A 22,986-nucleotide genomic window follows, 5' to 3' on the forward strand; every position below is an offset into this window, starting at 1 on the left:
ACCACAGCTCCACACATTTTGAAATATCTTCATATCCTCTAGTATTCATCCATATCCATCGTCGTAATAACTTTATCGTTGTCATCATACCCTTCCTTCTGATCTATCAACGACATATCATCGTTCGTTGATGACTTCCTATTTCTTTTTTTTTCTGTACTCATTTTTATCTATGGTCTTTCTCTTCAATCTTTTCCTTTTTGAGACTTTTGATACGTCGACGTGATCTCAAAGAAACATGAAATAAAAATAAAAAAAATTTTTTGAAAATTTTATTTTCATTTATTAAATAGACAGGTGCAAAAAAAATCAATTGAGAATTCTTTAAATCTTATTACTATTATACATTGTAGAGTACCTATATTTACCTACCTATTATTTGAAGCTTATTGTTACATGTGAACGTCTTTATTAAATATAATCTTCATGTTAGACTGTTGTGTTGTATTTATCACCTTATACATAAATTTACGCTGTTCTAGCTTAGGCAATTTTGAATAATTTATTTTGTCGAGTTTGTATTTTATTAAAATAAGTTGCGCCACATGCACACCATATTGGAATTAGGTATCTCATATGTGATACAAAATAACAATTGTGAAAATTCATTTTAGTACCGTAACTCAGATAATTTCGGCTTTTGTATATGGCGCTCACCATTATGTAAATTTTGTTTGATATAAAATTAATATGCTCAACCCAGTTTAAACTATCATCGATCAGTAGGCCTAAATATTTAATTAGTTTAACGCTTTCAATATTTATGTTCTTAATACTTAGTCTTGGCATCGGTATTACTTTGTTTTTTTGCTTGAACAACATGTATTTAGTTTTATCAATATTGATTTTTAATTTATTACCAAAAAGCCAGTGTGTATACTTTTTAAAATCCTACACATTGCAAATTTAAGACATATAATGAGTACTGCAATGGTCCCAGCACTGAACCCTCAGGATTTTTTTTTACTTCTGGATTCCTCCTGCGTCGGTTTTTGCTGAGTCGAAATTGCTGTGGAAGTTTCTTTGAAAAAATTACTTTTAACATTGTTTATTTGAACATATCGTTTTCTATGCAATAAATAAGTTCTTATTAGCCCGTAAATACTATCTCTGAAACCCATATCATTTAATGTCGCTAACTGACAACATCGAACGCTTTCTTAAGATCGATAAATACTGCAACTTAAACACACTTTGTATCGGACATTAATCGATTTTAAAGATCCGTCGTAGGGCTCAGAGTACTGCTATTTTTTATGAATCCATATTGATACTCATCAAGGCAGATACGAGGGCAGCGCCAACATTTCCCGGCCTGAATATGAAAGAAACAAAATAGAGTAACAATTTTTTATTATTTTTCAATATAATCCCCCTTAACTTCAACTTCAAAATGTTATGTGTGGTCTACTCTCTTGTACGGAGTCGAAACATGGACACTAAAAACACAAACCATCAATAAACTAGAAGCTTTCGAGATGTGGACATATCGCAGAATACTTAAAATACCATGGACATCGCATACCACGAACGACGAAGTTTTGCGCAGGCTGGGAACTGAACGAGAACTATTCAGCTTGTGAAAGTCCGTAAGACTGCATACCTGGGTCACATCCTGAGAAACGACAAATACCGATACGCACAGCTCATCGTCAAGGGAAAGATCGAAGGCAAGCGGGCGCTGGGTCGGAAGAAACTGTCATGGCTGAGGAATATACGTCAGTGAACTGGCATGGACTTCGAAGAGCTCATAAGATCTGCTGAAGACAGAAAGAGATTTGCCACTGTGATATCCAACCTCCACTGATGGAGATGGCACGTCAAGAAGAAGAACTTCAATACACTTATAACATCTCTTTATCTCTTAAAAAAATATTCTTTTGGTTTTTTTTTTTTTCAAAAAAACTTCCACAGGCTACTGTAATGCTTTTGTACAAAACTTCTGGATTCCTCCTGCGTCGGTTTTTGCTTAGTCGAAATTGCTGACGTTTCGCCAATCATCCTGTTGGCTTCTTCAGACTTGACGACGCAAGAGGAATCGAGAAGTTTTGTAAAAAGCATTCTTTTGGTATGTCTGCAAAATGAGCTAAAACAGCCTCTTTTAACTCAACTTCGTCGTTAAACCGCTGTCCACGTAAGTCCTTTTTCAAATATCCAAATAATAGTCGCTGGGGGCCATATCTGAACTATAAGGAGGATGATCTATCTGATGGAACCCACACTCTAAATTGGCAGCTTGTGCAACACCAGCAGTATGGACAAGTGCATTATCGTGCAAAAGACGCACGCCTCTGGTCAGTTTTCCTCGACGTTTTACACGTATGCAGTGTCGCAATTTATGTAATAATGTTGCGTAATATTTACCATTGACAGTGGTATTAGTTTCTTTAAAATCTATCAAAAGAATTCCTCCACAATCCCAAAAGATCGTGGCCATCACCTTTTTTGTTGACTGGCAGACTCTGAATTTTCCTGGAGGTGCTTCACCCTTACGACGCCACTTTTTTCGATAGAGGGTCATAATAGGGAACAATAGTTTCATCTCCCGTCACAATAGTTTCTATCACAGGCTTCGGTTCCGACCGACAGAATTCCAAAAAAGATCCTGCACACTCGACATGGCATTGTTTTTGAATAGCCGAAAGGTTTTTAGGAACCCTTCTTGAACTAACCCTATGCATACCTAAATGATCATGCAGGATTCGACGAACACTTGTATCAGAAAGCTTAGTAATTTCTGAGATTTCCTTGACCTTTAAACGTCGATCATTCAATACCACCTCTTCCACAATCGCAACAATATCTTCGAAAAACGTTTTGCCCATTCTTTCACTATAGAATTCGAAGGAGAACTTTGGTCGTACACACCATCCAGCCTTTCTTTAATAATTTCAGGTGCTAACCCTTCTTTTGTCAAAAACTTTATGACTGCTCTATACTCAATTTGCGTTATTTGCGACATTTTTTTTTTTGCTGTCAATAAAAAACTATTTGACGCAAGACTTCATTTTTTTTTCGCAGCCTACTAAGATATATATTTCAAAAAAGACAAAGTTTTATCGTGATACTGTAGCTGCATCTATATCAGGCCGGGAAATTTTGGCGCTAACCTCGTATATTTAGATATAAAATAGAGCATTCTATTTTTAACACTAGTTTCTATTATTTTTTGTTTCCATTTTCTAATGAAATTAATTAAGAAATTTGACACAACAGCGCTATCGCAATTGAATTTCGGATTTTTTTTTACCTACTTAATCTTTAATCCGTCGCCGCTATCGGCCCGTAAATTTTCAGGCGACATTTTGATCCGTTTGTTGGGGAGTTCCTTTTCGTCCGACGCCCGCCCCGATTCCCCGAACGCAACAATAACTATAAGAAAATAATTAATCCGCCTCGCTAATCCTTTAATAGCGACGACCGTATCACAGGTATTTTACTAACACAATTTGATAAGCAATCTCGCGGGTCTAATGTTTACTTTTCGCATACCTTCGCCGTTATATTGCCGCGCATTTTCCGAAATTTCGACGAGTTTTTTTTTTCTCGTCCTCTTTCGGCGGGCTCGGGAAAATCGGCGCTCACGATAAAAATCGTTTCGTCCTAAAATATAATAAAAAAATCAAATTCCGGCTGGCGTTGTTTGTTTGCGCCTCGGTTTGAATCGCTTAAAATCGCCTTGTGTGTTTAAGGAAAGATTGTTTGGATACATCTGCAGTGCTACGCCATCCTTGACTCGAAGGAAACCGGAATTTTCCGCCGCGACATCTCGCATTGTTGCCGCACTGTTGGGCAAACTTCGGTTTTTCGATTAAACAAATCAAAAATAATTGATTTTTTAATAAAACATGTTTTTTTGATATAAACAGTTTAGTGCAATATTACACACTACGCATTCGTATTAATTAAACAAATCAAAAATCACTGATTTTTTTTTTAAATCATGAATTTTTAATTTATTTTTATTTATTTTAATTGATTTTTTAAAACTTCATAAAAATATGTATTTCCCGTTTTTTTTTTGTAGCAATTACAAAATATTTTAAAGCCACTATAAACAATATAGTACAATATACCACACTAAATATTCGTATTGATTAAGTATTGATAAAAAAAAACAAAAACAATTGATTTTTTTAAAAAATCATTATTTTTTGTTATTTTAATTGATTTTTTTAAACTTCATAAGAATATGTATTTGCCGTTTTTTTTTTGTAGCAATTACAAAATAATTTTAAGCCAGTTTGAACAGTATAGTACAATATTACACACTAAGTATTCGTATTGATTAAAAAAATCAAAAATCACTATTTTTTTTTAAGTCGTGAATTTTTTGTTTTTTTTTATTTTAATTGATTTTCATAAGAATATGTATTTCCAATTTTTTTGTAGCAATTGCAAAATATTTTAATGCCACTATAAACAAAATAGTACAATATACACACTAAGTTTTCATATTGATATTGTGAGCTTTCACCGTTTACATAATATATTGAAATCTAAACACCATTTAAGTATTGCCTTTAACCTTAAAAGTTCCATGTACTAAACTGACAAAGGAATATTGAATTGAGAACAAAACTTTCAGCAGTTTGGAATAAAACCAACCCTTAACAAAAGATTTGAGAGGTCTAATAAAAATAGCAGAGAAGAGGCGAAGTCTAGCAAAAGCTAGGCCACTTAACCTCTTAAATGTTTTAATTGATAATTAAATATATAAACTAAGCATAGTATAATAAATAAATGTAATAGTAATATGGAACAATAGAATGTTATTAAAAGTAAAAAAAAAACGCAAAATCAAACATAAACCAGATATTTGTAGTTTCAGGTGCTAACCCTTCTTTTGTCAAAAACTTTATGACTGCTCTATACTCAATTTGTGTTATTTGCGACATTGTTTAAGATGCTGTCAATAAAAAAATATTTGACCCAAGACTTCAATTTTTTTTTCGCAAAAGAAGACAAAGTTTTATACCACTTGGAATAAAACCAACCCTTAACAAAAGATTTGAGAGGTCTAGCAAAAAACACGTCTACGTTGATATATTAATGTTAAATTCAAATGCGCTTATCAATATGTGGAGTAAATTTTGATACTTAAAATGTATCGATCGGTTCACCGTCTCAAGTCTGGGGAAGTTTTATTTGGTCTGCTTTCGTAGCAAATAGCTTCAGAGGTTTTTTATAAGCATGAAGCTTATTGCTGACTAGCTTCGTAGATCCGTCGATATATCTTAGGGTCGTGTGCATAACAGTGATGATAAAATGATAAATATTAAATAATACTGGTCCCAAAATGGAACCTCGGAGAGCTCCAACGACAATTTTCATTTAATTTTCGTGCAGATGTACTCAATGTTTTGCTTTTTCTAAAGTAAAGTGTTTGCTAGAAGGTACTTTGTGAAATCATTTTAATCGTTTATCGTTTTGAAATAAGTGGTTCTGATATATTTTTACCATTTTGATGGTGGCTATCTTGTGCATGTAGAGTGGCCCCATCAATTTCATGCCGGTGTTAATTAATAAATATTTTTGAAAATTGCAACTTCTTGTGTTGCAGAGTGTTGCAGAACCGTGAGTAAGAAAAGCGCTTTCACCTAATTTTTGTTGTTGCTGTTTTTAAAATAAATTATAACTCATTGCGTTATTATACGAGTCCAAAATGAAAAAAAAAAAAGAATAATTTTCCTATAAAAACGAAAATTGACAATTTGTGCGTATGAGTTATTATTTTGTTAGTTAAATGTAAATATTTAAATAAATACGTGTTTCAAGTTTTTGTTTAAACGGTACTTTCCAAAAAAAATTATATTTTGGTAAACGTTTATGGATTTTGAATTTCTAAGTGTATTAATTTTTATTAATGTTTGTCAAGAAGTTAGACTGTCATACATTTGCGAACATGGTCAAAGTTGTAAATTCCATGGCCATTTTCGTTGGTCGAATTTTCTCTCGAAACTTACGAATATCTCTAGAGTGGTACCTCATTTTTCGACACGAAATCACAAAGCGAATTTGAACAATTTATGATGCCCGGCTTAACACGATTCTAAGAAAATATTCCGTCGTTTATCAAAAACGAAATTCCGGAGGAAATCCCAGAGAAAACATCGCGCATGTATGTAATCCTGTAGAAAATACTGTTCATATTTAGATGTATTTTTTTTTGTTATCTTCTCCTATTTAACATTCCACGGACGTCATCACGTCAGTCCGGATAATTAGGTTTGCCTTTTTGTTACGGTCCTCCGTAACTGCGTCTATAAAAAATAATTGCGGACTCATTTTATAATAATAAATTGCTTTTATTGTTGTATTTTGTTGTATACGAATATAAAGTAGAGAAGAAGCGAAGTGTAGCAATAGCTACTCCTCTTCTCATAAATGTTTAAATTGAAAACAAAATAAACTAAATATATTATAATGGATAAATGTAATAGTAATATGGAACAATAGAAAGTTATCAAAAGTAAAAATAAAAAGAATAACATTGAAAATCAAATTATTTGAGAAATTAGCACCTAAAATGTTTTTTAAAGAATTTAATCGAATGTGATTTTGGTGAATCGGGTATACTATTAAATATTTTCAACAGCGTTATAAGAAAATGATCTGCAGAAAAAAGATAAACTATGTCGTGGCAGTAGACTCTCACTCACAAAATAAATCTGCAACAGCTGTTTTGAATTTTTTGCTATATATATATATATATATATATATATATATATATATATATATATATATATATATATATATATATATATATATATATATATATATATATATATATATATATATTCTCACGTATTGATTCACGGACGGAAAAATGTGATGACACTATACTCCGGGATATCATCCGTTCGCTCGTTGAACTCCGACTGGAATCCTGCATCCGACTGGAATCCTGCAAATCCTGCATCCGACTGGAATCCTGCAGACGTTTCGCCAAAATCTCACTTGGCATCTTCAATGCTCGCGCTCCGAAAACACTTCGAACACTGGATTCCAGTCGGAGTTCAACGAGCGAACGGATGATATCCCGGAATATAGTGTCATCACATTTTTCCATCCGTGAATCAATACGTGAGAATATATATATATATATATATATATATATATATATATATATATATATATATATATATATATATATATATATATATATATATATATATATATATATATATATATATATATATATATATATATATCAACACTATCAAGAGCTGGGTAATAGAGGACTAAGCCATAGTTCGTAATCGAAAGAACAAGTGATTGAGCTAAAAGTTTCCGTAAACTGAAATTAAGGACAGTTCTATGCCTGTATAAATGGCGCAAAATCAAATAAGACTTGTTTCCCAACAAAGATACATATCTCAGTCTACAGTTAAGTATATGACCAAGGTTTTTATTACAATTCACAATTGTCAAACGTTCAGCGTTAATTAATACATTTGGGATACTTTAGCTTTAGGAGAAAAGAACATTACGCTGCATTTTTTAGCATTAAGTTTAAGATTATGCCTAGAAGGATATAGAAATAAGCTATGCGAATCCAAATTGATATAAATTGAAGCAATATCAAATAATTTAGGATCGAAGGAGGAAAATAGTTAAGTGTCTTCAGCAGATGACTGCAAATTCCAATACTCGATGGATGTATAAATATCAGAAATATAATTATAGGTCCAGTAGCAGTACACCTGATGAAACTGAGAGAAATTCAGAACAAACATGGTAGTAATTCAATTTTGAATCAAATGCGTGAAGAAAATTTTTATTCTAAAGCTTCGAGATATACGTACCGGGTGAATACAAATGAAATAGTTTTTTATTTTCGATATTAAGCGCAGAAGGTATTGGTAAGTAAAAACGGATTCTACTAGCTCGGGACGGGGCGAGGGGCGAGGACCGCCGTGCGGTGCGAAAATTCCAAAAAGCCACCTCGCCAGCCCCACACCACCCCCTTTCCCCGCCGCGGTACCCGATTTCACAGAAGAGCAACCCCGAAGGCATAAGTCAATGAACAAGTGTCGACTTTCTCGGAATCGATACCAGGTGTCAAAATTAAATAACACTTCAGGTACCCGTTTTTCGTCGCTTTCTAAACTTGTTACGCGCCGACACCGGACGGCGCGGGGGTGAGGATGTTACGAAATAATCCCCCGACGATGCTGCTTCCCCCTAGGGACGGTCGCGAACGCGTCCGGTACATACACATTTTTAGCTCGTTTACGTTACAATTGGAAACGACATGCCGTAACGAATATAAATACGCCGGATCGCTTCAGGTGCAGCGGATTGGCTTCCGACCACTGCGACGTCCATTACTTAGCATAATCCGCCATGTTTAATCTCGCGATGCAAATTTTAGCGCTCCACATCGGTCCTCGAGCGACACGCCAGGCCGGAATACGACGCACGGTGGACCATATATACGTTTTCCTTATCGCAGACTAATTCAGTAGGCCATGAAACATCAACAATAATTTTGAAACGTTTGTTATCAGTGTCATTTTGAGAATGTTTTATTTATACAATTTTCCGTGTTAAAAGTGGAGGGGATTTTTTTAAATAAATTAGCTTTTGACAACATTCCAAATGCAGGAAGCCAGTAAAGGTTAGTTTTGATATCAATTTTGTGCTATGTAATTTTCTCTAAACGGCAAGTATCCTTAAACTATTCTACATTGTTTCGAGTCATATTAAAAAAATAGCCTAAAAAAGTATTTTCGTAATTTATAAAGCAATATGTTAGAATTTTAGCATAATTTAGGGATGCTGTTGATACTATGTATTAAAGTAACATGTTGTGGTGTTACGTGTAAGACTCAATCTTGCTCCCACCTGCTCCATTTTATGAAAATAATTTTTAAAAAACCTACCGGGCGGGCTTTGACCTATTAATACAAAAGTTTGTTTTCTTTTTTTTTTATTTTTTTTTTATTTCAAGCAAACAAACTTAAATATTTTTAAAAATCCTATAAGAATATCTTGTTTTAGTCTATATCAAATAAATAACTTTTTTTTGTTAAGTTGTTTCTACTTTTGGGACACTGTTTTTTTTTATTAGCGTAAATATAATTATTTCGAAATGTTTCTACATTTTGTGTAGTGTTATAAATCCGTTTTCGTGATTTAATTAAAAACTGTAAATATAGACTTTTTTTGTGAACACCCTGTATTATAATTATATTGGATTAAATTTGATGTTTGTAATATTTTTTTTTTATTGCTGTTGCAAAATCGTGCCATAGTATTTAGACCCATCGTGCCATAATATGACAACCTTGTCTGGTGGATTTTTTTCCTTAAGGAATGTGCCATACCGTTTTCTATGACATTTGGCCACGTTTCTTTTTTTTTTTGAAAAATGAAATAATAACGGATGTCTAAGGATGTGCAAATTTATGCCCTAGCTCGACTACAACCAAAGTAAATTAAGTTAACCGGACTGGGACTGGTTAACTGGTCTGCGACGGAATGTACCAGAATTTCCCCTGTGTGGTATTGGATTTCCATCACAGACCTGGACCCTATTTACTGAAATTTATAATAAAAAAAGAAGTGAAAGGTAAAAGAAATAGTAACTTAGTATTGGATTGTCTTCAGGGGTGGGTAACACAGGGGAGGCGTGGGAAAAATTTGCCCCAAATTTTTTGTTTGTCGAATTTTCGTAATTTAAAAATCTGAAGTTTTCTACGTAAATAAGGTAGCCTTGGCGCACCTTGCTAGACCACACCGTTTTCCCGAAAAATGCTTTTGAAAATTTAATTACAAATAATTTTTTTTTAAATTAAATGTAAATTATTCGAAAGCTTTCAGTCTTGTTCATTGTTGGTAAAAAATAGTTTTTACAAATCAAAGTATCATTTGTAAAGCTAATTATTCAAATAAAAATTATAAACTTTACATATTAAAGATGGTGCTCAAAAGGTTACCATGCTCACAAAGACAAAGTCGGGCTCTACGCTAATCGCACGTGATGCACGTGAATGCACGAAATGGTTTTGTCGAATTTGATTTCCTGCCACACGTATCCACTCAACTTCTCCTTGCTGTCTACTTCTGTTGCATATACTATATCTCTTATACGACACCAAAAATAGTAATCTAGTGGTTTCAAATCCGGGGAACGAGGTGCCCACAACAGCTCTTCCAATTCATCTACCCCGGATCCGCACGTTCAGCCAGTTTCTAACATTAACACCGTAATGAGATGGTTCTCCGTCTTGCTGCAAAAAAAAAGTCAATGGAAAATCCAAGAGGAAACTATTTTTCACCAACAATGAACAAAATTGAAAGCCGTAGAATAACTGACATTTAATTTCTATTTACTCAGCAACATTAAACATTAATATAAAAAAAAATCATTTGTAATTAAATTTTTAAAAGTATTTTTCTCGAAAACCGTGTATTCTAGCGAGGTACGACAAGGGTACTTTATTTACGTAGAACACTGCAGACTTTCAAATTCTGCAGTCCAAATGACAAAAATTCGACAAACAAAAAATTTGGGGCAAATTTTTCCCACGTCTTAAATAGAGACTAAAAAGTTTAGTAACTGTATCATTTTATTTGAAAATATTTACGTGTTTCGAAAATATTTTGAAAAAAATCACCATCACCTCTTCAAATTTAACACCCACACCCTGTATGTTAAAAACTAAGACGTTTTGGACCCTAGTTTCTATGAACTTTTATCCTTATTTTGGGTCATAGAATACGTGGTTAAAATATTGACGTCTAATTTCGGGACACCCTCTATATCAACCGGACTTGCTGACAGCTCGGTCTTATGGAAACAGTAGGTTACCGTTGTTCTGATTCTGGTTTTCCACTAATCTTGGACGTTAGGTTTGGATAACATCTGGATAAAATAGAGGAACGGAAATAAAAAACTTATCGTTGTCGGACTGAATATCCCCTTACGGGAGGTTGTAGTGCCGAAAGGAAAGGTAAAGCAAACCCAAAACGCGAGATAAGGCACTACGACCAAATTAAATAGCGGCATATGGTAAATAGGTAAAACTTCAGCAAAATTATGAACCTGTTGTGTGCAGAACCTCGTTTAACGGAAAAGCGAAGCCGGAAAAACGCGCGATTTGCGTAGTTAGACTAAAGAACAAATAGATTGGCTTCGGCTCTTCTAACAAATCAACATGGCTAATAGAGACTGTATGTAGCTGGAAATGTTTATAATAAATTAATGTATTTGGCTAGCAATCGTCGGGAGATGCATTAAATGTAATTTTGAGGGACCCGATATGTACAAGAAATGCTCTCAGTCGAGCATCGATACTGCGAATACAGTCGATATCCAACTTATGGCTAAACCCTAAAGGTAATCAAAATTCTAAACGGGTTGTACCGTCGTTCTCTGTTATCAGTTGTAAGTAAGCAATTTTGCTTTTAACTGCCAGTGAAGCTTCAAGAATAATTGCTGATTCTACCGTATTTCATTACAGCTCGAACAACAGCAAAACCATAATAAAATCAAAGGAGTGTTTTCGATATCCTACCGCTATACCATTACATATTTATACATCCCAAGACAGAGGCAAAGGATAACATTCGCAACTAGCAAAAAGCAGTATTTGTAAGTAACTACTGATTTATCTTCCCGGGGAGAAATAAGGAAGCAATCAAAATCATAACTTAATATCGATCTAAAGGAAAGTACCAGACGCAATAGGATGGAATTGGCACGAGAAGTGTTATTTAATTAATAATAATGACGTAAGGTCGACATTGGAACGTAACAACTTACCTTAATATTGATCTTGTACCATGATATTCCGTGCCATAATATTAAAAGCGCTTGCGTTTATCTCGACAGCACCATACTGAACTAAACTGTAGGGCACTAGTTGTTTTGGATTTTGAGGTTCTTTCAAGAAAATGCGCCATAATATTTTCAACACGCGCATCGTAACTTTGCCATAATACTTTATATTTCGTTTCGAGAACTTAATCTCGGGTTGAAAATGTTTTATAAGTTGTTGACATATTAATTTGTTTAAAGATTGAAACGATAAGTGGGAAAGCGCCTTTGCCGAGTCATGCCATAATATTTATAGCTTACCCGTTTCGGCTTTGAAGCGTTTCAGATGTTTATATCGAATTTAAAACTAAGTAATCCCGACCGTCGATAAAGATTTCGACTGCCATACGTTTTTATCATCTTTTTAAAATTTAAAGCTAGCGCACCTTTTGAAAGTTTGACGAAACGTTGCTATCCGGCGCGACCGATTGGCAATTCGATCGCAGTGAAGTGTTAATTTCTTAACATTTAACTGCTTAATTTAATGTTAATCATATGTTTTTATCGGTTATCACAATATTACAGAACCAATATCTTAACCCGCCGATTATATTCAGTATTTGCGGGATGCATGAGTAGTTTTAATGCCATTATATTTGATTGTCTTATTTTGTACTCAGCAATGGATTGGTTCTCGTAATATTACGCAAGCACTTATATGGCTGCCCTGTAATCCCTCTCACAATGATGTTTAAGATGGAGTTTGCTATAAACTGCGGCCACTCAGTGCCACTATATGAAAATGAATTATTCCATTCTAAGTGGCATGATGCCATAACATTATGCAAGTATTTATTTGATTTTGGACTCATAACCGGCAAATTGAATCAAAGAATGCGCCTAATTTCCGGCACTAACCAAAACTAAATCAGTTCGGTAATATTTAGTACGGAATCGCAACGCGATGAAGATTCGTCTGCTCGTCTGCTCAGAGACGTCCCCAATTGCTCTGAAATTAAAAACGGCACAAAAATATATGAATAGGTTATTTTGAACGTCCTTATAATGTTATTTCTCTGTTGTTTGTTACGTGGTACATTTGTAGAGTTGGAGCGTGCCATTATTGCGAAGCATTCCGGCCTGCGTTATACGCGATGGCCTGCCGCAAGAGGTCGCGTATATTCTTTTCCGCTGCATAAGCGTGTGCCGCCGCCTAGCGCCGGAATCGTTCCTAATTAATCGGAATATATCACCTCCGTTCGATTGATTTGCTATCCGCGAAGACCGGGGCGGTATTACCACTTATAAACATTAATATTAATTACGAGAGAAGAGGGTGTGACGCGTAATTTTATGGCACATCGCCGGTATTAGTTGCGGTTATTGATGCGGGGGTTTAAAGTGGCAAATCTATCGTCGTCGAGGCGTACGGAAAGACTTTCGCGCGCTAACGACCCTATTAGTCTTAGCATTAGCATTATGGTCGGTGCCGCGGGCCTCTGCGGGGGGAAACATTCCTTCCCGAAAAACGTCGTGGAAAACTACGACAAAATACGGAATTTGTTTTCCCTTTAGCGACTTAATCGCGGCGCAAACAGTACGTATAAGCAAACATAGACCACAACAATGATATTAGCACTGGTATTATAATTGGTACGGCTTTATCTTTCGAAATGCTTCGATAAACTAAAGTTAAACGCTGGAATGTTAATCTCGACGGAATGCGGCGTGGAGATTTTATCCGGCTTCATTAAATATTATGGCAGCGTGCCATAATATGCGTTTTAATTGCGACGATAGTCATAATATTGCGGAAGCGATATATTAATTTACTGGTTGTATGCCGCTATGAGCTAAAATTTCGGTTACCATTTTTTGTATTTGTGAGTCTCGATTGACTACCTTTTTATTGCCAGAATAACATTATGCGATCAATCGATTACCATAATATTACTGAAATGCACATGCCAATAAACGAAACGCGAGTTGCGGTTTATTGGCAGAGTGCCATTACACGATGATCGGTTACCATAATATTATAGAAGCAAAAAGTGTTCATCTGGTGCTTGCATTGATAGTACTGCTGGTGGTCAGCAATGGATTGGTTCTCGCAATATTACGCTCTCTGTAATGCCTGTCATAATATTTTGCGCAACGAATGAAGTTTAGGGCGGAGTGTGCTACAAGTTTACGGGCTGTCGCCATATTCGATTTTGTCCTAGTAGTGACTTCGTGTCGTCTTCGTATATAATAATGAATTATTCTATACTAAGTGAGGCTGCCATGATGCCATAATATTACGCAAGTACTTATGCGTCTAATTTCAGGAACCATTTGCTCCTCATCACTACAAAATCCTAAGCGATATTACTCCTCCGGAACTCCCCATAGGAGATGCCCTTAGATCAGTTGTTAACCAAACTAGCCTGCACATCTATCAAGATCTACCATCTCCAAAATAAATAGGTTGAAATTTGGTAAGCCCCTAATGCGTTAATCAGAACACTTAGTGCCGTTGCACTTTTTATATAATGCACTCCAGCTCCCTCCCCTCAGCAACACAAACCGAACTCCAATCACCATGTCGTCTTAATCATATGATACGACTATTAGGTAAAAATTTCGCTAAACAGCGAAGAAAACAATGTCCTCTGTGTATTCTTCTGGATTGGCTCATTTTTTAAACTAACTATTTTGAAAGCAGTTTTACCTAGTTGATGTGTATGCCGGTGACTTGATTCAATTCTTCCTTAATGTTACGGATAAAGAAACGACCGTGAAGTTGATTGAGAGTAAATCTATATACTTTTCTTTATTAATTTTGAAATGATCTTCGGCTATTTATGTTGTTGTTTGAAGTGGTGACGAAAAGAGTTTTTTGTATATTATGTCTTCAATTATTATGGTGCCACGTGTTGCAATATAACCGACAACACCAAAGTTTTGCTCATAAGCGTTCATGGTTCATGGTGCTGCCAATGAATATTTTGCGTAACCAATGATCTTCAGGATGGAGTTTGCTATAAAATTTACAAGTTGTCGCCATATCCGATTTTGTTCTGGTAGTGGCCTCGTATCGTCTTGGTTTACAATCAGTCGACTCGGTCAGTGCCACTATATGGCTAAGTGACGCTGGCATGATGCCATAATATTACGCAAGTACTTTAATTGTTTTTGGATGTTATATTTTTGCCATATCGTGCAATAAATGAGGTGAGGGGTGCCAATATTTCCTAGTACTTTCGGCGCCTGTTATGTTAATTTCGTTCGACGGGTGCCACAATACTGTATTTACTTGTCGTCCGGGGCTCGTCGCGTCGTGAAAAAAAATTCGCTTCCTACAACTAGGCGCAAAATGCGCATTCAGTCACGTACTGCTCGTCGCATAACCGCAGAGAGAAATAAATTTCCCGGTATTGTACCACGGTCGGGCTTTGTTCGGTCCATGATTGATAAATTAACAACGTCGAGAAATCTCGAGCTTTTCTTCGCCAATTTATTCCGTATGTGGTGGCGGCGGCGGCGGCAGTGTCTCGAAAACATTTTAATTGGTCCCGTATCAGTTTAGAGACTTTTGTATGTAGGTGAAACCGTGTGAACCGCAAAATCCCGTTCGAGAGAAGAAGAAAAAGAAAAAAAAAACGCGACGGTTACCTGTGGGAACCGAGACCGTAGGTATTCCGCCCACCGGGTCGACCCCGGGTCGCCAGAGGTATTCTCGAGCGGTCTCTTTTGACCGGGGCGTCTCTTTCGCAATGAGACAATAAGGCGATGTCCTGAATGGGACACGTGCACGTTGTTTTTGGTTCTTTCGTGGTTGGTACTCATTGAAATAGGAAAAGAGACGTGAGCATCGACAACCAGGAGCGACGCGATTATCTCGAGAACAGAGGGAACGACGATTAAGTACTACGACCTGTTTTTATCTAGTACAAGGACCTTTTAGTTCAGATAACTCACTACCGAGACTCCTGACAAGATGCACAGACCAGAGTAATACCTTTTTACAAAACTTCTGGATTCCTCCTGTTGAGTCGAACTTGCTGACGTTGCGCCAATCATCCTGTCGGCTTCTACCAAGCTTGACTGAAATTGCCTCGCATTTTACTCTGTAACTCTTTCATGTTCTTTGAGCCTATTTGATATTTTTCGTCCGGTCTCTTCAATGTATTCTTTGCCGCATATGGAATTTTGTCTTCGACGGATCGAAGTTGTTGAGGCATTTTTGTACGAGTGGCAAATCTGGTTTTGGACGTTTGAAGGTGGTTGTAAGGTGTTTTAATTCTTAATTTGACCGTTATAAGAAAAACAGCTCCACTATCACCGGTCATCGCGAATATTTTGAAAAGAAAACTCGCGTCACCTTCCATCTAAAACCAAACTTATGGAACCGCTACGTCGATGATATTTTTGTTATTTGACCTCAGTAGATTTTCTTAGACATTTAAACATAGAAACTAATAATATCAATAGAAAATCAGAGCCTTCATTGGGTCACTGTAGTTAACCTAGGTACAGAGACCGATACCTTAATGCATTGTCACATCGCCATCCGGCCCAAAAATTATCGGTTATCAACTCTCTTGTTTACAGAGCAGTAAAACTATCTCAGCCTGAGTCACACTTTACCTTTGCTAAGCGTTCCATCACAAAATACACTTTACCACAACCTTCCAATAGCAACGAGACCGAAAGCAATTCCATACTTGCCACTGTTGTCCTTCCTTACATTCAAAACATCACCGACCACATATCAAAAGTTCTACAGAAATATAACGTCACAATCAGATTTACCACTTACACAAACATCTCTTAACAACTTCATTTCCGTCAAAGACAAAAAAAAAGTATTGCAGTAGTTTCTTTGAAAAATTCAAAGTATATCTGAAACAGAATGAAGGAGGGAACAATAGGAACGCTATCGTATCTAAAGGTTTGGAGAGTTATTTATCTACTCGGGTGATTTTAGAGAGACTTTCTCTTCATTTTCTACAGGGTTTGGCCAGAAGAACCTAGGTATAAAGATCTTAAGTTCCACTTGAAAGGATTTAGTCAGTGAATCTTTAAATGTTTTGAATCTAAGAATAAGCAGCACTACCTTTCTATTTATCTACTTGGAGGGTCGGGAATTGCTCTCTTCCAGTGAAGTCAAAAGAGCGGGAGAGACAATCCCGAGTAGACTTTTGCTTTAAAGACGTTCCCACCATCTCGAATAGGGCCTAATCAAAAGAACCTAAATATAAGGAACGAAATTACTACATTATCAGGACTTGGTCAGTAAAATATATTTTGTGTCTTTAAATGTTTCGAATTCACACAGTTCTTAATGTGTAGGTGACATAGGAGAACACCAATGTGTCACTATTGATACTGGGCGACGCAGTAAACAGATCTATTTATTTTGACGGTGGGACGGCACTCCTCGAGGAAGCGAGCCCGGAAAAAAATATCTGAAAACGACCGTGAACATGGCGACGATACCAGAAACGTTTCTTCCGTAATCAATAGTCGACCATTCACCGTATATACGTCATCGATCTAGTCGTGGCTTTTACGTATCACCAACAGTAAAATAATAAGGGGAAAGTCTCTTTTTGTGCCGCTTACCGACTTTACCCGGCAGGCAGATAATACGCTGACAGCCCAGATACGCGGTACGAGTAATTAAAATATTTTGATAATTCGGCCTTAATACCCGATGTTAATTATCAAATTCCTAGAATCGGAAAGTGTGCCCCCACCGAGACGAGCCGTTTATTGTTTGAACTCCGGCGCGAGAGCGCTCGTGTGCGCGTTCGTGTACACGGTGTTGCTGAAACTTCTAAAATTACAAGTTAATACACAAAAATGATCAAAACCTTATTTTCCAAATGTTACAACTTGAGTATTATTTAAAGCTTTAAAAAGAAAACTTTCCCTAAAATTTAAAATTACGTCAAATAGTATATTCAAGTAGTATGGTTTTATGAATAATTGCGATAATTCAAAAAATCATATTATATTCTTATTTGTATCAGTTTGCCATGGAAAGCAATGTTATTAAACAATAAGTACACAAAAATTACGTGCTTAGTGTTGTCTTTATATGAATTGTATCTCAACGTTTCGGATGGTTGTGTATCTCCGGGATATCATCCGTTCGCTCGTTGAACTCCGACTGGAATCCTGCAGACGTTTCGCCAAAATCTCACTTGGCATCTTCAATGCTCGCGCTCCGAAAACACTTCGAACACTGGGATGTTATCGGCGGCCCGTGCGGTATTTATACTCTGCGCCGGAGATGGTAACGGTACTGCTTGTGCGTGGGGGGAGGTGGCTCCGCCCCCCGAATTGTCGCGTTGTTAATTTCGCCCGATCGTGGTTGCGATGTCCCCGTTGGCTGCTGCGAATCGCTCTGCTGTTTGATTATCGTTCTCCACGTATTGGATAATTAACAACGCGACAATTCGGGGGGCGGAGCCACCTCCCCTCCCGCACAAGCAGCACCGTATAAATACCGCACGCACCGCCGATAACCTCCCAGTGTTCGAAGTGTTTTCGGAGCGCGAGCATCGAAGATGCCAAGTGAGATCTTCGCGAAACGTCTGCAGGATTCCAGTCGGAGTTCAACAAACGAACGGATGATATCCCGTAATATATTGTCATCACATTTTTTCATCCGTGAATCAATACATGAATACGATGTATACGATTTTCTGATATTTCTGATAAATATATGCCCGTAATATATTTCCAGAAATGTTTTGGATGGATTTGTTCGCATCTCGTCTGGAACTTCGATAATGATAAATTTAAAGTTGCATCGCTTCCTACTTGAACAATTTCAGTCGGTAAACCGTCATTGTCGCCCACTAATTGGTATTCTTCAAACTCCAACTATAAAATCAATTCAAAAGCGATTTAGACTAAACCGAATATAACAAAAAGAAATATGAGACCGGAAAATCTCACTTCGTGAATGCAACTAGTAAAACAACAATCGTAGTTAATAAAAATTGAAATTGACGACGAGTATTTGTGATTTATTTTTATTTTTGTGAGTTATATAATTGATATTTTGATTTACAACGCTTGCAGATCGAGTAGTCTAGCTCTTATAGCATTTATTTTTATTTTCTCGCGAAATTTTTATTAATTAAAGTGGATTTTTAAGGAAAAATTTTTAAAAATGTTCAGATACTAGCGAACTAAATAAACAACGGTTGAGAAAATTGGTCGGGGGCTTTGTAAATTCCCGCCAATATTATTATTAATTAATTTAATCAAACGTAGTGGTAGCGACACACGCAAAAAGTTCTTTCGTCTCTCTTTCTCGAAAGAGTCAGTCCGCGTATACAGGGCGTCCGGAAAATACGGCAGCGATTCCCACGGAGCTTTTTTTTTATTATTTTTTACTTTTTCTCTCGCGTGGGACGCCACGGGCGATTCCTTTTGTCGTCAGCGGGCATTAGCTGAGGGGCCGATCAATACGCTCGGATTTAATCCACGGTCAAAATATCAAGGAACAAATGATTTAAATACGGATTAGGTCGATAAATTTATGTGTCAGGACGCGGCAGTATAGAGGCGTTAACATTTTTTCTCTTCGGGTACCGTTATCGGTATTGCCCGGGGCCGTACCACGCGAGGGGTAGGGGGAATTTTCGACGACTTATATTTCAGATTTTTCCGATGTCTTTTATTTGAGCGTTTTCACATTTTGTAACGGAGGTATAGTCCTTTCACAGATAAATAGTTTTGGGATGGTGATGACTAAAGTGATTATTTTAAAAGATCGTAGATAGATAGTAGAAAGACAAATCTTAGTATCTTATGGTGCATTATTGTTTTGTGCAATATTGATTTTATATTTATATTTAGATTAATATTTAAATAAGAGGCATTTATCTTTCGATCTCAAGTAAATTATAAAAGGTTTTTGTAGACCCTTGCACAAGCCATTTTTAACTTTTTTAAAATACTTCCCGATCCCCCAGCCCCACCATTTTCAATAGGTTCCGTCACGTGGCAAAGCGCATATATGTACCAAATATGAAGTCAATTGCTTCAAATTTCGGATACTTATCGTGTTTCATAGCAATGTTCAAAAAATAGTCGAAAATCGGGAAAAAAAATGGATACGGGCTTCGGATCAGGGCCATTTCTTATATACCGAGATATAAAATTTTTATACGAGCGTTGATACTTCCGAAAAGTTCGATTTCATCGAATTTTTGAAAGCAACAAGTGACATGACCAAAGTTTCGAAGTCAACTGTAAGAAAAATTGTTGCAAATGGGATAATCAAGAGGAATGTGCAAGTAAATGCTTTGCGGGATTTTGAAAAGCAACACACAGATCTAATTAGGCGTATAATCCACGACGCTTATAAAATGAATAGTATTTTAACCCTAGAAGAACAGACTTAAACATTAGTAGCGCCAAAAAGTCGTTGCGTACTTTTTTGAAGACAGTGGATTTTCAGTTCTAAACAATTAATAAACGTCAAAGGTGGATTATTTAAATGCAATTGAAATTTGATTTAGACGAAACTTGGTTCGACACTCACGACACGGTAAAAAAAAGGATGGTGTGATAACAGTAACAGTCCTGGAATGGTTACGGGTAAGGGTCTGCTCGGCAGGGTATTCTATAAGAGGCTGCGATTTTGGACTAATAAACAGTAAGCAAAGCTAATCACGGGGTCGGTTGAAAAAGCACTATAATTCTGGTTGAAGTATAACTCTTCCTCCAGGCCCCGCAAGATCACCAAATTTTTAGCCCATCAAACACGTTAGGGTGTTATGATAGGTAAAAGGCTAAGGAAAACTAACGTGGAGGCGCAACTCAGTGGGTATCCCATTTAATGAATTTGCGTCTCACTCATATTTATCGCAGCATTATAGTGATTTCGTGTTGAGTAATAATTGCGCTGTATTTCTTGTAATACAATTTTAGTTTTTTATTGGGTCACAATAAAATTGTAAAAAACAATTACCTGTCCGTCACGTACATGTGTCTACGGGGGCCGCATTGGTCGTGACCGGTACCCTCTGTGACGTTCTAGGTCCACCGGGTGGCTGGCGGCGCACCACCACCAGGAAACGTCGCGGCCACGGCGGCGGCGGCAAGACGACACTCGCGGACGCCCTCTGAGTCGGAAAGCGTCGGCCGGCTGACTGACCCGACGGTCGCGACGACGGCGTCGAGGACGACGACGACGCGCCGCGTCGCCGACTCGACGCGCTGTCTCGAAGGGGTTAAACGGGAGACGAGGCGCATAGTGAGCAAGCGAAACCCTACGCGTTCGACTAATTCGTTTTTTTTTCAATGGCAATAAATTTTATTTAATTTTAATAAAAACACAACAATAAAAAGCAAAAATTATTACGAACGTCAGGCTTTAATACCATATAATTATTATACAGGTTGCCCACCAATAAACTCTATATAAGTTTGTTCGCTTGAAAGAAGCGAAATAAAACAATGACGGGGTTTTTATACATCGAAAGGATCATTCGTTTAAGCACTTTGCTCTGTTTTTGTTACAATTTTTGCATTAGTCATAGCTCTAAAAAGTTAAACCATCGCTTTGCAATAAAAGCGTTGATTTTTTATTTATTTTTATTTCAAATTGTGTTAGTATATTACAAAATACAAAAACACAATGCAAATACCGTCTAATACCTAGAGATAACCATATCATATAAAAAGTCTCACATTACTTTATCAAAATAGTCTTTTATTGAGTAGGCTTCCAATTCTATCAGAAGTGTCCTAATGTTTCTTTTAAATCTTTTCAAATTATTTATTTTTTTTAAACTGTTGGGCAATTTGCTATGAAATCTTCTACACATATAGTATGGGCACTTCTCAGTTAGAGTTAATCTATGTATTGGGTAATTTACATTTCGCGTTCTAGTGTTGTACGTATGGGTAGTAAAGAAAGGTTATGACAATACCTTTCACTGTTGAAGTGCCAAAAATAATAACAATGCCTTACATGAATTAAACTTAAGTTACACTATCGCTCTATAAAAAAACAAAATAAATTCATATATTAATAGATCAAAACTTTAACGAAAAACATATTTCTCCGGTAATTTTTGCCAACCCGGTAAGTGGGAGCAAGATTGCATATTACACGTAACACCACAACATGTTGTAAATGTAAATGTAAATTATGCTAAAATTGTAACATATTGCTTTATAAATTGCGAAAATACTTTTTTAGACTATTTATTTAATATGACTCAAAACAATGTAGAATTTTTCAAGATAATTTACTTAGCATAAAATCAGTTCTCAAAACTTACCTTTACTAGTTTCCTGCATTTTGAATTTTGTCAAAAGCCAATTTCTTTAAAGAAATCCCCTCCACTTTTCACACGGAAAATTGTATAAATAAAACATTCTCGAAATGACACTGACAACAGGCGTTATTGTTGACGTTTCCATGGTAACAAGGCGACTTAAATCGCTTGTTTCGGGAAGGTAGTTTGGGCTCTCTCTGGCCCACCGCGAGGCGTGGGCGACGCGATGTTAATCGGGCTCTGTTAGGTAAAAAGCTACCAACCAACATTATATGAGAAAATTAGACAAACGAATAATCTGGTCAATAATTATTCTAAAAAATCTTTGCATTAGTAAAAAAAAATGAATAAAAATACTTCATTTTAGCACAAAACTTTCAACGCTCTTGGTTGACACACTAGATTATACAATTTGGATTTCGCGATCTGCGTAACTAGCTTAACTCAAACCGTTAAGTTGTGAAGAAGCCAACAGGATAATTGGCGAAACGTTAGCAAGTTCGATTCAGAGGAGGAATCCAGAAGTTTTGTAAATAGCAACATTGAGAGTTAGCCAACGAGGCTCGGACCCTGGGCAAAGAAGATTTTGAAAAAGCTAAAGGCAATGATGAATATGACTGCCCGACGTTTGATCTTCAAAAAGAAATACCTTTACCACAAATATTGTGTTCTATAAAAGGCAGCTTTGGGTATGTATATAATGCTGGAACTGACAGCGGTAAAGAAAACTGCGTTTGGGTCGAGGGAGAAGTTGCTCGAGGGTCTGAAAAAAAAAATGCCGACATGAACATAAAATCCCTATTTCTGGGACATGAACTTAAAATCCCTATTTGTGGGACAAATAATTGGTTTTCCCTCTTGATTTCGAGCAAATCATAGTCAAAAACAGCAGTTTCATAACTTGCCGGACTGAAATCTACATTAGAG

General features: G+C 36.4%; 1 protein-coding gene across 4 annotated transcripts in view; it reads right to left on the reverse strand.

Moving 5' to 3' along the window:
- Positions 1–20,901, reverse strand: part of LOC132701984 (uncharacterized) — a 99,910-nt gene extending 79,009 nt beyond the window's left edge. For 2 of the 4 annotated variants that reach the window (XM_060670353.1, XM_060670349.1), the window contains exon 1: positions 20,745–20,901. In XM_060670353.1, the coding sequence (XP_060526336.1) occupies positions 20,745–20,761 (17 nt within the window). In that variant the 5' untranslated portion in view covers positions 20,762–20,901. The remainder of the gene's footprint in view (positions 1–20,744) is intronic. The other 2 variants (XM_060670355.1, XM_060670351.1) reach the window with 2 other exon arrangements.
- Between the last annotated feature and the right edge of the window lie 2,085 nt (positions 20,902–22,986).

Source organism: Cylas formicarius, unplaced genomic scaffold (genome assembly GCF_029955315.1).
Source record: "Cylas formicarius isolate icCylForm1 unplaced genomic scaffold, icCylForm1.1 PGA_scaffold_5__7_contigs__length_24384050, whole genome shotgun sequence".
NCBI lineage: Eukaryota > Metazoa > Arthropoda > Insecta > Coleoptera > Brentidae > Cylas > Cylas formicarius.